The sequence below is a fragment of the Populus trichocarpa genome, chromosome 14, assembly GCF_000002775.5.
Source record: "Populus trichocarpa isolate Nisqually-1 chromosome 14, P.trichocarpa_v4.1, whole genome shotgun sequence".
Lineage (NCBI taxonomy): Eukaryota > Viridiplantae > Streptophyta > Magnoliopsida > Malpighiales > Salicaceae > Populus > Populus trichocarpa.
Window position 1 is genome coordinate 6494378 of NC_037298.2, and position 16326 is coordinate 6510703.

The following is a 16326-nucleotide window of genomic DNA, read 5'->3' on the forward strand; positions in this document are numbered from 1 at the left end:
TAAAATAATATTTTTAAAGTTTTTTAAAAAATTAATATATTAAAATTATTTTAAAGTATTAATTTAATAATTTTTCAAATAAAAAATACTTTAAAAAACATAAACTAATATTAACTAACATATATAATATGAAAAATTGGCTCGAGTTTAACTTTGAATAAGATATATGCCTTAAATTAGATCTTAATGCTTTCTCTGAAATCAATCTATTTGAATTTGAATTTTGGTAAAATGAATTTGATATTTTTGTTGAATATATTAATTTGGCTGGCTTAAAAATTAACTTGAAAGAGATTTAACTTTGTTATACAAAAAATACTTAAATAATGTCTTCACCAGCAATATAAATCAAAATATTCAATGATTAAAGTAATATTTGTTTGTGTGGTACAACTATATTTTTTTAAAAATAATTTTAGATTATTTTAATATATTAATATCAAAATTAAATTTTTAAAAATAAAAAATTTATTATTTTAATATATATTTTTAAATAACAAACTTTTAAAAACAATATTTATCACATCACACTACCTAAAAAAATCTTGAAAACTTGGGTCATGGTTGTGTGTTTTTTAAACTTGGAGAGCACTCCACAGTAAGAACGACAAGTGAACAACAGCTCGAGCTCCACCTCCACTAGACTGGTAGCTAGTAGGTATAGCATGATAGTAAAAAACTAATAATAATAATAATAATAATAGTTAGTATATATTATATAATATAGTAGAGGAAAATTCGCTCTTTTCTTTAGCTTAATTGACCAAAATACCCAAAACCTTAGTCGCTGTCAAAAAGGCACAGGCGGCTACACGCGCGTTTTCTTCTTCTCTCTTATATCTCTCAAGGCCGAGGCTAGCTGGATTTCCCTCTTTTCACGTTAACAAACACATCAATCTTAGACAGTCGAAAATTTTAAAGCTCCATTTCCTCCTCCTTCCTCTTCGGTTCTTACAGTCCTGGTAAGAATCCCCATCTCTCTCTCTCTCGATATGTCTCTGTTCTTTTATGTCTCCGCAGTAATTGATTTCTTTTCATGATCCCCTAATCACCAAACCCTGATTTTGCTCTAATCTTAATCGATTAGACCTCAATCCAAAGCCCTATTCTTTAGTTTCCTATTCTAGTGTTGTTTTTTGATCATCTAAATATTAATTAGGTGGTCATTAAAGAGAAAATGGGTAATTTCTTCTGATCTTGTGTGTATTGGGTTCCCATAAAATCCAAATCTTTTGTACAAAAAATCTCATTTTGCAAGTAAATAAATTTAAAAAAAAAAAGAGAAAAAAGATGTCTTCAGGTGTGGCTTTAAGTCCAATTCAAAGTGAACCTGCTCTTTCCTTTAATTGCATGAGTGGGAAACCGGTTCCGTCCCCTGATGAGTCGATTTTGATTTATCTCTCTGTTTCGGGATCTGTAATGCCAATGCGGGTGCTAAAGTCTGATTCTATTGAATCCGTGAAGTTACGGATTCAATCTTATAAGGGGTTTGTTGTAAAGAACCAAAAATTGGTGTGTGGAGGCCGGGAGCTTGCCCGGAGCAATTCCCTTGTTCGTGATTATGGGGTCACGGATGGGAATGTTCTGCATTTGGTTCTTAGGCTTTCGGATCTTCAGGTTATAAATGTTAGGACTACAAGTGGGAAACAGTTGACATTTTATGTGGAGCGAGGGAGGGATGTTGGATATGTGAAGCAACAGATTGCAAAGAAAGAGAAGGAATTTGATGATCTTGATGAGCAAGAGGTTGTTTGCGAGGGGGAGCCGCTTGAGGATCAAAGACTGATTGATGATGTATGTAGATATAATAATAATAACAATGATGCAGCAATTCATTTGTTAGTGAGGAAATCATCAAAAGTTAGGGCTAGGCCCGTGGAGAAGAATTTTGAATTGGATATTGTCGCGTCAAGATTGAATGATAGAGAGAATGTTAGCAGACAATATGACACTAGTGAAGAGAATGATAGGAGAGGTTATGAAGTTGATAGAGGGATTGTACCGAGAAAGCCTCCTGATAGGGATTTTTCATTGGAGCCAATTATTGTTAATCCCAAAATTGAATTTCCCTCTGCAATCTGGGATATGGTTAATGCTACCATTGATGGATTGGATGTTGGATTTGACCCGATCAGGTCTATGGAGGGTACAGGAGGGGCTTATTTCATGCAGGATTCATATGGAGCGAGGTTTGTTTCTGTTTTTAAGCCACTTGACGAGGAACCTATGGCTGTGAACAACCCTCGAGGGCTGCCATTGTCTTCAGATGGTGAAGGTTTGAAAAAAGGTACAAGAGTTGGAGAAGGAGCTTTCAGGGAAGTTGCAGCTTACATTCTGGATCATCCAGAGAGTGGACGCAGATCTTTGTTTGGTGGAAGTAAGGGCTTTGCTGGGGTCCCGTCTACACTTATGATCAAGTGCTTGCACAAAGGTTTCAACCATCCAGAAGGTGTAACCATCAAGATTGGGTCCCTGCAGATGTTTATGGAGAACAATGGAAGCTGTGAGGATATGGGACCTGGGGCTTTCCCATTGAAGGAAGTCCATAAAATCTCTGTATTGGATATTAGGATGGCCAACGCAGATAGGCATGCTGGGAATATTTTGTTGGGCAAAGATCAAGAAGATGGCCAGACTGTGCTGATTCCAATTGATCATGGATATTGCTTGCCTGAAAGTGTAAGTTTGCAATCTGCTTTACACCATGTATCTGTTGCTTTCACCTACTTCATTTATGTCATCTCTCTCTTTAGATTTAATTCTTGCTTGTTTCATTATTATTCTTTTTTCTGTTTTGGTTCATCTGATTTGAGTTTGCCATGAAAGATGTCATTTCAATTGCAGCAGTTTATGGTTGGGCTCTCCACTAGCATTATTATTATCAGCATAATATATTAGTTGTTTGCTGCTCAGTTTTTCCAAACATAATCATGTAGTTTTTGCTTCCTGCAGTTTGAAGACTGCACATTTGAATGGCTTTATTGGCCCCAAGCTCGTCAACCTTATGACTCCAAGACCATTGACTACATAAAATCACTGGATGCTGAAGAGGATATCGCCCTTCTGAAGTTTCATGGATGGGACATGCCAGTTGAATGTGCACGCACTCTCCGCATATCCACCATGCTCCTGAAGAAAGGAGTGGAGAGGGGGCTCACCCCTTTTGCCATTGGAAGTATAATGTGCAGAGAGACCTTGAAGAAGGAATCTATTATTGAGGAGATTGTCCAAGAAGCACAGGATTCCACGCTTCCCATAACAAGTGAAGCTCTATTCCTTGAAACAGTATCACATATCATGGATCGCCGCCTTGATGAGATTGCTGAATTAAATTTCTGAATTGTGTGGATTACATGGGTATATTCGTGAATATGTACATGCGTCATTGTACATATGCATGGCAGGGTCCCTCCATTGTCTGTATATTTCATTGAAGTAGATTACCTTCATTTCATCATTGATTTCATATTCTTTCATGACAATTAGTTGGATGTTTTCTGATTGGACCAAAGAATGGTCGTGATTCTTTATGATGGATATGACACATTTTAAAGTATTTTTCTTTTTCAACTGGTATTGAGGACGAAAAATTTCTCAGTTATGTTCTTTCTCCAGTTTTTTTATGTAAATATATGATTGATGATGTTTGTCAACTTGTAAATTATGCTGTGTTTATATTTAGTGTTGGGAGTTATGGAGCAGGTGCGAGCTTGTCTTGTCTTCTCTGTATTTTGTTTCTGTGAACGTGTCGGCTCTTCTTCAATCGTTTCTTCTGGAAAATTGTATTCCCCAGAATAATCAGCTGGTAGAGGACATAGTTAGTGCTGAAAGCGTGTCTCCACTAAAATGTGGTGATAGCGTTGGACAAGTACTAATCACCCTAACCTTTTACGAGAAGCAGCATTCAATGTTTCTTGTGGTGGCTTTCGTTTTACATTATTGAAGCTTTGTGCAGGAATCTCTGTTCTCTGATCTTTATCATTTCTCCTTTTGATTCTCTATGCCCATAAACAATCGTTTGATGCAAATATAAGTGCATCCATAGTACCAATTTAAGATCAGCTCAGCAATCATAGCAGGTGTTGGATCCAAGTTCATTACAGAAGATTCCTTGAGTTTTCATACCAATGTTGCTGCCATCAGAGATCAGAATCAAGTGGGCAAGTCAGCTGCTATGGCGCATCCATTTTGAACATTTGGATTGGCTGCTGATATTGTAGAACAAGGCATTTATCATCACATTTACAATTTTGGGAAAACCCAGTAAGGTTCAAAAAAGATTTCTAATTCACCAGCTCCTGGTCACAGTTAGAATTAAACATGTATCCAAACTTATAATTGATATTAATATTAATTTAAAGTTCTAGCATGCATATTAATAATAAAAATATTTATGTTTAAATTAAAACAAATGAAGGTACTTATTTATTGAAACACTTTAGAGTAATAAATTTTTTATTGTTGTCAATAATAAATCATTTGTCTCTCCTCATTTATGCAATTAGAATGTTTGTAATATATTTTTCAAGATTTCAACATCACCACCTTCGTTTAAATGCACTTCTAAACCAAGATATTTGAACTAGAGATTATATAACTCAAATATCTTTCAATAAAATGAAACTAAACTCTAAACTTAGAACTAGAAGAAAACATTAAAATATAAAGTAAAGAAAAGTATAAAAAAAAACTAAAAAACCTTATTTAAACTCTTTTTTTAACCTCTTTTTTATAATGAATTTTAAAAGTTAAAAGGTTAGAATTAATTCTTAACATTCAATCTTTAATTAACCACCATAAATTAAAAATTAAATCTGAATATAATGGTCATAAATATGAATATTTGAGCTATAAAAATTATTTATATTTGTATAAAATACTTCTTGAAGGAGAAGAAGAATGGATAAAATAGTAAATGACAGGAGTTATTCACCCGAATCCTCCTTAACATTCATTCATTGTGATTTTTTTCTCTCCACTCTCCCTGTTCTGGTACAAACTTTTAGCTGCAAGTGACAGTAGTACACTCCTATATTCCAGGAATTCTCTAATATTGCTAAGATGGTCACACGTGGCAATTCTTGTAGCTAAAAAAGAAGATAAAACGCTGCGAGCAATAAAAAAAAATGTAACGGCCATTTTTTTTAAAATCTGTTGTTGATTCTTCTTTTCTCTTCTCATCCATTTTTTTAAAATTAGTAGTTGATTCTTCTTTTCTCTTCTCATTCATCCCCATCTCCTCAATCAACCTGCAACAGAAATGCAGTTCAAAAAGGCAAATGGCCGAGAGAAGAGAGAGAAACGGAGGATAGAGATGATGAGAGTAGACGACTAAAAGAGAAAACCTGAACTTTCTATATACATGGCTAATAACATAAATATAGTATCCATTACAAACTTTAAGAACATAATGAAACCTGATATTTCAAACTTTAAGAACAAATAAATCTCAAGTCAAGTTTAATAAGGCAGAGTTCTATCCATTACACTTCTGAAACCTGATTTTTTCTTTTGGGTTTTACTTGAACCTGAATTATCCATAAAATATTCTACCGGTTTGAGTCAGTATACATCAGGTTCGAGTGAAATTATCATCTCTATGGGTCACTAAACCAAACTACCAAAGCAATGTCAGGTGCTACAGAGGCAGAACAGTCCTTATGGTGCATATTCATGCAAACTTGAGAACCCAAGTGAAAGAGATTCTTTATTGAAAGTGGATTGAGGTAACAAGGAAGTATGGATTAGCACCAGCTCCAGCCATGTCCAAATCCATCTTCAGAGGCAAAAAGGAGTAGAATTGGACCTATGCCATACAAAAAGACTATAAGAGCTCGATGCCAAAGATTTCCCCACCATCTTTACAATTTCATGTACCTGCAACACGCTGAAACAGACTGATTTTGGAAGAATATGGGATCACGAGTAAGCAGGATCGGAGAAGATTCCTCTGCCTGTAGCTGTGTGATACACGTTATAAAAGGCTCCACGGGGTCCTTGACTTCTTAAGCAGTTAATCGCTGTTACCCGTCACTGAATCTCATGGTTAGGCTGAAATCTTCATTTCTTGCCAGGCTTCCTCAGCTTTCGCTTCGACCTTCTCCTGAAAACAGAACAATTAGGAAACACAAAAAGGGCCCTTTTTTTTTTTGGCAAAATTATTCAAAACGTTTTGTTATCTTGTCCCTCAGGACACCATCCTCAAATTTTTCAAATCTATTTTGTGGCTGCGACATAAGCCAGAATCAGAAGTACCTTCTTGACCTGGTTGCTTGGCCACCAACACCTAAGACACCTTTCATTAGCGAGTTTATATCGACAGATCGCTCTCCCATGAGCTTGTCATGGTATATCTTGCTACCAATTTCAGCAACTTGTTCTTCAACCTCTTCTAGCATCTGGTCAACATTCAGCTGTAGCTCCCCTTTCCTGATGACAGTAACGCCAAAACCATTTGCTTTGGCTTCCCGAAAGGCATCCTATCAAAGATAAACCAAGTTTAAAAGGACAGAAAACAAGATTTTCACATCAAAGCAGTAAAGGATTCATGAACAAGAAAACACAACCCCATAACCTTTCTACATGGAATTAAAAACAAAATCAGACATCTTGCAGTCAGCAGTCTTGATATATTCTCAACCTACAGAACAAAATAACTAAAAAGCGCAAAGGTGTTGTGGACAGGATTGTTTTCATCCAAATTTTTGGTTTATTAGTTGCGAGTGCAGATGATATTCTTCTGGACTCCAAGTGTAGAACTCAGAAAAACCTTTATGGATGCATACAGAGAATCGTGGATGCAACACTTGCAAATACACAAATGCTCAAATGGTAGATCCATTTTAGCAGGCTAGATCCCTTTTACCACTAAAATGGACCATGCTTTATCCTCTCTCTCTTCAACTTCATGATTCGGTCAAGAACGGGAATTTTTATATTTGGAAACAGAAAACCTTTACCTTGGGTGGCCTTGGAACCACAAAGGCATGGCCAGTTCCAACCATATCCATGTGAGCCTGAATAATGCAACAAAGGTTTTTGCAATCACCAGCATCCTCAAATGCGATCACGTGACATGGTTTTGGTTCCAATTCAAGATCTGCAGCCATCTCCAATGAATAAAATCCTATTTTCTGCTCCCCATTTTCAATTGTGTATAATTCAATGCACTGGCACAAAGAAACCCAAGTAATTAACGATCATGCATGCATACAATGTCATGTACATGATCTTTAATGGACCATGTAGTATCAGCAAACAAAGAATAATGTTTATCTTACATGATATCTGATGCCAAATCATGTACCAAAGTAAAGATAAAATCAGAATACTAAGAAGTGCATCACATAAATGTTATCTTAAAAAGTATACTTAGGATAAGGAGCAAAACAATAATCAGTTTAACGCAGTATTATCATCTTAACGTGCATTAGCACCAAAAAAGAAAAATTATCCTGACATGCCTACCTTCTTTGTTTGAATGTCACAAAACTTCGACAACCACAGAAAAGAACAGCAAATGAATATTACACACTCACCAGAACATGTGGAAGATCTAACCACCATAAGTAATCTTCTTCTTTCTCTTCTGCATATTCACGGTACTTGCTCACCACAGCTTGTGGTCCAAACAATTCCATTTCTCTTTTTAGCTTGGTGATTTTCTTTTCTATTAACTTATTTCTTTCTGGTAGTTTGGTCATCAGATCAGCTGCTTCCTGTATTTCCTCTTCAGTTATCCATCGATCCAAATCCTTCCCAATATCCTTCATAGTAGATTTAACTTCTGGATCTGACTCTGCATTATAAGATTCCAAGAACCCACGAGACCATTTCTTCGTGTGTTGCCAATATTCCTTTCCTGATTTTTTACCAGATCTAACAGAGCCATCACTTCCTTCTATAACTACCTTTGAGTTTTTTGAATCCATGCAGCTTAACTTCTTTGAAGCATAGTTTGGCAAAGAAGTGCCAACACTCTCATCAACTGATGATTTATTTGATTTCTGAAGTAAGTTGTCTTCGTCTTTCTTCACAGGGTAAGACGTACCAGCATTTGTGGCGGCAATTGCATTCTGTTGTTCAAGGAAGTTGTTAAGGAACTGAGGATTCTTCTCTAACGGTGGCCCTTTCCATCTTGGTATAATTTTTTCTGGGGAATCATATAAGCTGATACCATCTGGAGAAAGCAGAACATAACATTAGCTCAAGTTCTATAAAAAATTCTGAAAGTGCTTTTCATAACATGTGGCGTTAAACTTAACCAAATTACACAAGGTGAGGGAAATGCTTAACCGGCTATCTAACTGATCTAAATTTCAAAATTTAATCATTTTCTCTGTGAAAGGGTCCATTTAATTCATAACATGAAAAGTAAAGAAATAACATCGTCTAAGAACAATTAACTACCTGCTCCATAATCAAGATTTTCAATGCTTGAGTGGAGATATTCATGCACTTGAACCAACTTTTCATTCTCTTTCTCAACTTTCTTCTCAAGACCTTTGAAGAATTTAAGTTTGTCTTCAGCATCCATCTGATAAAATGGATCTCGCCCCGCTAACTCGTTTTCTCTAACTCGAAAAACAATGTCTCTAAGACCATCATCTTTCATCCACTCGAGTTCATTATCATTTTGACTATACTCAAGCTGTGTTATATCAATACTTGAATTCGGGTGTTGACTTGCTATCTCTTTCGCAACCTTGTAGTTTTCCCTAAATCCCTCCCCAATCTTCTTTACTATGGGTTCAACTTCGTCAAAATTTTTCTCGATCCAGTTTTCTGTCCCTACAGACTGTCTTCTCTCTGTAATGCTGCCATTAATGCCGTGGTTTAAGGAAGTTCTGGGCTTTTGAAGATCATGCACTCCCTGTTGGTTCTTGGAATTGTCATTCTTGGCTGGAACAAATTCCTTCTCCTTACGAGTTAAGTCTTCACATGCATTTGCAGCAGGCCCAGACTCTGATATTCTGCCTGAAATGATTGGTTCAGACACCTTTTCTTCCACTGCCCCTCTTCGGCTTGTTTTCCCACTGAATTCTTCGTCATCAGGAATCCCCAACACAGAAGTACTTTCCTGCACTGCAATAAATTGTGGTTCTTGGATATGTTTGACACCTTTTTTGGCAAGAAACTCCCTAGCTTCTTTGACAGACCGTATAACCCTTGGTTTTGGCCTAATAGACCTGTTATTTGACTTGCATGAATCACCATCAGGAACAAAAGAATGGATAACATCTCCACGGACCATTGTTTCCCTGTCATCTGAAAAATTTATACTTGAAGTGCCAGATTCTTGCATGACCTTGTTCTCTTCAGCAGATAGCTTAGGATGGTATCCAGTATCATCACTCTCCGTTTCATTTAATTTTTTCTTCACTATAATTACATCCACATCCCTTCTGTCTACTGAATCTTTATTATGAGTTTCACTAGGAAAACTTGCAACCTCTTTGTGCTCTTCAACTATCTGCATCTCACTGAATGGCTCCTCATTCACAGGTTGCTTTTCTTCCATACCCTTGTTGAGTTCTCTAGTTTCACTCTCCCGGACTTGCTTTGCCATTTCCCTAATTGTCTGGATTTCACGATCAAAATCCATTGCATTAGTAGTTTGAGAATTAGAAGAATCCACCAAAAGCAATTCATTTTTTGACGCTGCCTTTGCTTTGAATATATTTTTCATCAATTCTTGCTTATCCAGCTTAGGCCTTTCCGTCAACACCATTGGTGGTTCCAAAGATTCTTGAACAACTCCAACTCTACCCTTCTCCAACATCTCTCTCTCCTTTCTAGACTTCATCTTTCTCCTCATCATTTCCTTTTCCAACTCCGTGCATTGCTCCTCCTTATTTCCAAAACTGAATAACTTCTTCACAGCCCAAATCGCAACAAAACCACAAAACACCATCGTCCCAACTCTCGAGACCACAGGAATAAACTCCTGTTGATGAACAACACCATGAATTCTGTTAAAAAACCGAGACTCCACCCTATCAACAACAAACTTGGCAACAGAACTATTCCTAGGAATCACATTTCCACCCCTCTCCATCTCTCTAGCTAAACCTTTCGCATACAAGATTTTTGAATTCTCCTCCGTCAAATCCCCAACTTCTCGCTTCTCATTTCCGCTTCTCTTTAAAATCTCATCCTCGTTAACTAAAACCCTCTTCACATTCCCTTCTAAATCATGAAAAACAGTGAAAATGGGAGCAGACCCAGTACCCCAATACGCGGTATCTTTACTATACTGATCGACCCACTTGTCCAACTTACTCAGCAAAACAGAATCACCCATTTTTTCCAATTTGTTTTGCCCTCCTATTAAACTGTCTGATTTATCAACATCAAACCCATTACCAAAATCACTCTCTTTTACACTAACACGATCCAAATTCTCAACAGAATTATTTCCATTATCAAAGCTAAATTCTGAGTTCTCAAAACCATAGCTATGATTTTGAAAAGTAGTAGTCTTTTCACGCACCTGTTGACCATCAATGAGCTTTTTCCTAAGTGAGTTTCTGCGATTACCAGCGGGTCGACCAAAATGAGCTGAAACATGAAAGATTCTTCTGGTGGTAGAGAACGGTAAACAGAATGGAATTGAGAGGAATTTGGAAGGGGTTTTGGTGTTGCAAATTTTGATGGAGAATTTAGGAGTGAAGAGGGAAGTGGAAGAGAAAACTAGAGGTTTGTTTGGAAGGGGAGGATTTAGAAGCTCCATTAATAAAGAAAAATACTAAAATCGGAGAGAGAGATTTTTCTGGGTTTTTAAGCCATCGCTAAAACCCCTCCCTCGCACAAAAAGAAATGGTTTGTCCTTAAATAATTTTCCTTTATCTTTTTCACATCGCCTCCAGAACGACATGGTTATACGCCGTTTTACATACTCGCCTCCTCTAAAAATACCCCTTACTCCTCCATCCAAAACAGGAGTATTAGTATGAGCTTGTTTCTATGTGAGGTCACCGTGTTTTTTTAAAAAAAAGATTTTTTTTATTTTAGATTGTTTTTATATTATATTAAAAATAATTTTTTTAAAAAAAATATTTTAATACATTTTAAATAAAAAATAATTTTTATCATAGTATCCAACACTATCTATGAGTTGAGTTAAGTTGTTATCATATTGGATAAGTTTATCGGTTTTATGCTTTTAAAAAATTGTATTTCAAAAGTTTATTTTTCTAAATAAGTTTATATTTTATTTTATTATTATAATTATATAAAAAAGACATTAAAAGATGTGGTTATTGGACAAGGTGGCATTGTGACCTATCTCATAAATTATGGAGTAAGATAAAATAAAATCTTGTTTTGATAATCAAACTTTTGATTAATGGTTAATTGTTTTTTATAATTAAAAAAAGAATAAAATTAAAAGATAAAAGATCAAAGTTGAAAAGATAGGAAATAGGTGGCGATTTAAATGTTTACGTGAAAAGTTTAGTTTAATACTTAAGCTTTCCAATTTCTAGATTTTTTATCCTTATAGTTTTGTAAAATTCAATTATGGTCCAAAACTTTATTTTCATTATTTTTTGACCCTGATCTGGCGAGAAGAGAGAGTCATTAAATTTCAGTGGAAGAGAAAGTAAAAACTTGATTGGCCCTGGATTTCAATGAAAGAGGGGGGGAAAACTCAGTTGGCGCTAATTTCAACCATGAAAAAAGTTAATTTTGATGATGTCAACGGGTTTTATTTGATATAAGAATTTTTACTGAAGTGTTCTTTGCCGGCCATCTTACCTAAGATAGTAGATTTGGGCTCAAGAATGATTTTTAGTTTCGGGTTGGTTTTTAGTTTTTGGTTTTTGAACAACTCCTTGTTAATTTAGATTCATGAAAAGGTTTATTTAGGTCTATAAGGTGTTGCTAGGTGTTTTGGGGTAAAAAATGGTTGGAAAACATGTTATTTGTCAAGAAATTGCTATGTTGATTTTCTAGTCGTCTGAGGTGGCTGATAGGGAAAGCAAAATCAACGTGTCATGCTGTAAACCCTAACAAAAAAAATTAATGGACGAGTGCGCACGTCTGTCCTTAATTTTGGTCCCAAAAGTAGGTCCATCAAGCCTAGACTTGTGGGCTTCTTTTTAAAGGCTCTTTTTAATTTTTTTTAATCTTCATTTAAATAAAATCAATAAAATTATTATTTTTAAATCATTAACAAATAAAAATATTTTTTTATAAGATTATGTTTGGATAATTTTCTTTATCATTTAGCTTCTTTTATAAAAAAGTAAATTTTTTTTAATTTGTTTTCCATGGAATTATTCTTTTTTAATAACCCGAGTAATGGGTTAACCCGAGTTTATTTGGGGTTTTTTTTGTTTCTTTTTAACCTTGGTTGACTCAGGGTTTTTTCATTGTTTTTTTAATTATTTTTTTTAATTTCTTCCTTCAACATTAAATTAAAAACTAACCTTCGTGTTTTTTTTTCTTTTCTATGTGATAATCTCATTTTCATGACTCGATTGCATGTTTGGTGAGTTTACCTAGATATACTTATGTCTCTTTTTTTGTCTTATTTCAAATTGAATGTTTTTTTTTTCATTTTTATCCTTCAATATTTACTTAATTGAAATTAAGCTTCTTAATTTATTTTGATTCGCTTTTTATGAAGTTAACACGGTCTCATGATCCAAATCGCGGGTTATGTAGGCTAACCAAAGTTGATCCATATCTATTCACTATATCACAATTTCAATATTTTTTAAAATTAAATATTATCCAATATATCATTATCTAATTATTTTAAAAGTTTATCATTAAATATACATTTTGAGTTCATGATAAATTTTTTTCTATAAAACACCTGAGCAATGTTTTTACTTTTTTTAACTTAAAAAAAAAAAATCTTACCCATGTTACAAGTCAACATCTAGTTTTCTTCTATAGTACCTCAATAAGATACTTGCGATTTACCTGTTTTTACTCCTTTTTTTTTTGTTTTTTGAGCTTTTAGCCAAAGTGACTGTCTTAAAAAAAAAATTGCTAACAAACATCCATGTTGCAGTAAAACCATTGAAAGGCATAGCCAGGACAGTTTTATCAGTAAGTTTATTAACAATTTATAAAGCTTGGGCCTCCAGTATTGTACATGAGGATTCTTAAAATGATCAGCATTTTAGTAACAGTAATACAGTATTACAAGAAATAGATCGCACAGTAGAGAGCAAGAAAGTGATAATTAGCCTAACTACAAAGGTTGGGAATGCATGCCCCACCTTCTGGGTTCTGCTGTTCTTTCCATATCCGTCCTGTAACTCGCAGCTTTAACTCCTTCCTATCTCCTCCAGAGAAGAAAAGTGCCATGTTACGTTGTATAACAAGTCCATCATGGCTGTCCCTAACCTTCCTGTGGCTATCTCTTATACTCCGTGGCATGCCTTCCCAAATAAGTTTCCGACCATTTCCCCCAACCTCCAGGCTGTAGCTGTAATTCCGAGCTTCTGTCTCATCACCCATGAATCTGAGGAATGCCATATAAACAGGAGCCATCCCAAGCTGGAAAGCTTCAAAATGAAGGCAGAAATACTGGCCAAAACAGTGGAAAACCTAAAGCAAAATGATTAAAAACAGAGTTCGGTAATTGCCAAAGTAAGAAAAAGTATCCTTAATATGAAGAATACTATGCTTTGCTATGCCACTTAATGAAGCACATATAAAAAATATTGACCATTTCTGAACTCAATCCATCTCTAATATGATATAAAAGAGTCCCATCTGCACTAGGACCAGTGAAGGCATCAACCAAAGAGAATGCAGGCAAAACATAAGCTCAAGATTACACAGCTGACTCACATACCGTCTACATTTCAATTTAGTCCACACTAACACTTGTAATATTTCACTTACATGAAATTCAATATTTATTTGGAAGGATGAGAGTTAGGCAGCATAGCCATCATTTATGATCTCTTTAATGAGAAGATCAAGGAGTGAAATAAGTTCTTCGTATAAATGGCACATGTGACTTCACTTGTTGCATGATCTATGTTTGGTTACTATGTCTTAACATGATCAAAAGAACCAAAATGAACCATGTCATGCCCTAAATTGATCAAACGAACCAGAAGAGAGAAGCATGTAATGCATCCAGGTATATATGTGAGTGAATAGTGATCAAAATTCAAGTAAACAAGATAGACATATTCTTACTGTTAACATCCATGTTGCATTTTCTACTTCACGAGGATTAGACTTGACATAGCGATGGTTGAAAGTACACCCAGAATGCATGTCCACTTTGTGATCATCCCTCAGATGAGTAACAAGGAATGGGATATCCCCAACAATAACACACTCTGATCCAGCATATGGACAGTTGTATGGCCTAAAATTGCACAAGTTCTCATGTTTTAGTTTACTGTAGTATGGAAAAATCTCTGGGCATCCAAGTGACATGTATTTGCAAGGTAGCTCGAGTGATTCAGCTACTTTTTCCAAAGCTAGACATCTAATGTCACCAAGCTCCTGTCTACAAGTGGGACACCGATTGTGTACTCGTGTTTTACAGGTTGAACAGAGTGTATGGCCATTGTGGCACTGCAGAAACAGCAATATGTAAACAAAAGCCAATGTCATCTAGGAAGCATAAGAAATTTTGGAAGCTAGCCCAAAGCAATAACAATAAAGGACAAAGATTGCTGCTTCCCACAATCAACAGCATTTATAAGTATAAGTTTTCCTCCATTGCATAGATACAGTAAGATAGTGTCTACTGTATACAGGTAAACCCCCATATCCAACTATAAAGAAGTCACCAGACAGTTCTCAACGGCCCAGTATCCAACTAAAATTCACACAGGCCTTTAGATTTCAAACTTTAATGTTTTTAGCTGAAAAGCTCCCTGCTCACTGTAATCAACTGCCCCAACATATAAATGAAATCGAGGTCATCACACACATATGAATGGTCATAGGTTCTTAGAATCATGTGATGTGTCCATCTTTATTTAGTTCTTCAGGTTTCGAAAAGTGAAATTGCAATTCATTTTCAGAATCTTATACCACTATAGCTGCCCAGCACGTACTCTAGCACTCTATCCAATTCTCGCCGCCGCCATGTCCTTGCATCTGTATAAGCAGCGCCAAGCACAAGACCCAAACGATGGATCCCAGATGACTCTTCACGTTCGCTACAGAGGGTACATGCATTTGCTAAATCCTTTGGGACTATATTAAGATAACAAAACCAGCAAAAACCTAAACTCTACAAAAGTCAAAAAACCAAAAATCTTCCGGGCCCATAAATAAATATACCTCCAAAATTCACTTAGCTGCACAGGCGCCCAGCGACCTAAATCTCCACAATCCAACCAATTAAACCAACAGGCACAAATCCTAACAAAACCAAGTCCGCAATTTCCACGGTTCAACGGCCCTAGCTATGACCGATCAACAACAACATAACAAAAGGCACACCAAACCCGCATCAAGCATTCAACAAATTAAAACCCCAAAAAGGAAAAGGAAAAACATGTGCTAAAAAAGAAAGAAAGAAAGAAAAGGGGGCAAACCTGATGAATAGGAGGGTACATAGAATTGGTACAAACAGGGCATTCAAGGAGCTCATGAACACTAGTGGAGTGAAAAGAAGAAGCCACAGTATTAGTATTGTTATTGTTATTATTATTGGTGGTGGTGGTGGTGGTGTGTGGCTTTGAAACAGAAGGGAAATGATGGAGATGGTGGTGGTGGTGGATCTCATCCTCATCTGTTAAATCTGAGGATGGCACACATTCAATGCTATCCAATTCCATTCCTACACCACCAAAACAACAACTTTCCAATCAAATTTATAGCTGCTGCTTCAACTCTCTTCCGGGTATTTCCAATCCACCTCTCCTTATTTATTCAAAGAAGAACACGACGAAGGAGATGTTGATTTATCAAATTAGAAACACAAGGAAGGAGAGGTTGAATTGAATCAGCAGTAAGATCTGTTCGTGTTAAATCAAAAGGGGGTGCTTTTCTTTATCGGTGAGAGAGGGGGGAAGTCACTGTCAAAATTGTAAGAGACATTAGATCAACATCAAACGGTTTCAGGCGAGAGAGGGAGCAAATGTCAGAAAAGGTTTTAGATAGGAGATTACATTAGCTGGGATAACAATGATAAGAGGTAACTATACTATGATTACTAGATTATATTATTCCTTCTGTTTTTATTTATTTATTTTTTTTAACCTCGCTGTTGTTGTTGGCGGTAGTTAATGGTGGAAAGCAAGTAGGCCAGGGGGTGGGGGGGCACATTATATTATACTGAGCAAAGGCAGTTCCAACATGGATGGCTTACATTAACATCAAAACACTGGG

The 16326-nt window shown here is 35.8% G+C and overlaps 3 protein-coding genes across 5 annotated transcripts; 1 reads left to right on the forward strand and 2 right to left on the reverse strand.

The window, feature by feature from the left end:
* Positions 1-830: 830 nt before the first annotated feature.
* LOC7492780 (phosphatidylinositol 4-kinase gamma 4) lies at positions 831-3570 on the forward strand. The gene is made up of 2 exons (XM_002320166.4): positions 831-2679; positions 2953-3570. The coding sequence occupies exons 1-2, from the start codon at positions 1291-1293 to the stop codon at positions 3337-3339; spliced, it is 1776 nt and encodes a 591-aa protein (XP_002320202.4). The 5' UTR covers positions 831-1290; the 3' UTR covers positions 3340-3570.
* Positions 3571-5332: 1762 nt separating this feature from the next.
* Positions 5333-10874, reverse strand: LOC7492781 (uncharacterized). Of its 3 annotated transcripts, XR_002977824.2 has the most exons (6): positions 8410-10861; positions 7539-8179; positions 6960-7169; positions 6256-6479; positions 5878-6103; positions 5333-5806 (listed from the first exon to the last, which is right to left on the reverse strand). XR_002977824.2 is itself a non-coding variant. In XM_002320830.4 (5 exons), the coding sequence occupies exons 1-5, from the start codon at positions 10730-10732 to the stop codon at positions 6061-6063; spliced, it is 3441 nt and encodes a 1146-aa protein (XP_002320866.1). In that variant the 5' UTR covers positions 10733-10861; the 3' UTR covers positions 5333-6060. The 3 variants fall into 3 exon arrangements, 2 of the variants coding, with proteins under 2 accessions (XP_002320866.1, XP_052303203.1); XM_002320830.4 differs by having other exon boundaries at positions 5333-6103; XM_052447243.1 differs by lacking the exon at positions 6960-7169 and having other exon boundaries at positions 5333-6103; positions 8410-10874.
* Positions 10875-13054: 2180 nt separating this feature from the next.
* Positions 13055-16269, reverse strand: LOC7486772 (E3 ubiquitin-protein ligase SINAT3). The gene is made up of 3 exons (XM_002320831.4): positions 15531-16269; positions 14170-14556; positions 13055-13566 (listed from the first exon to the last, which is right to left on the reverse strand). The coding sequence occupies exons 1-3, from the start codon at positions 15771-15773 to the stop codon at positions 13204-13206; spliced, it is 993 nt and encodes a 330-aa protein (XP_002320867.1). The 5' UTR covers positions 15774-16269; the 3' UTR covers positions 13055-13203.
* Between the last annotated feature and the right edge of the window lie 57 nt (positions 16270-16326).

Coding starts and splice junctions, on each gene's coding strand:
- LOC7492780 (XM_002320166.4), top strand. CDS start 1,291: ATGTCTTCAGGTGTGGCTTTAAGTCCAATTCAAAGTGAACCTGCTCTT. Junction 2,680..2,952: donor GATATTGCTTGCCTGAAAGT/GTAAGTTTGCAA, acceptor TGCTTCCTGCAG/TTTGAAGACTGCACATTTGA.
- LOC7492781 (XM_002320830.4), bottom strand. CDS start 10,732: ATGGAGCTTCTAAATCCTCCCCTTCCAAACAAACCTCTAGTTTTCTCT. Junction 8,180..8,409: donor AAATCTTGATTATGGAGCAG/GTAGTTAATTGT, acceptor TGCTTTCTCCAG/ATGGTATCAGCTTATATGAT. Junction 6,480..6,959: donor TGGTTCCAAGGCCACCCAAG/GTAAAGGTTTTC, acceptor TATCTTTGATAG/GATGCCTTTCGGGAAGCCAA.
- LOC7486772 (XM_002320831.4), bottom strand. CDS start 15,773: ATGGAATTGGATAGCATTGAATGTGTGCCATCCTCAGATTTAACAGAT. Junction 14,557..15,530: donor TGTACCCTCCTATTCATCAG/GTTTGCCCCCTT, acceptor CTGTTTCTGCAG/TGCCACAATGGCCATACACT. Junction 13,567..14,169: donor ATGCAACATGGATGTTAACA/GTAAGAATATGT, acceptor ATTTTGCTTTAG/GTTTTCCACTGTTTTGGCCA.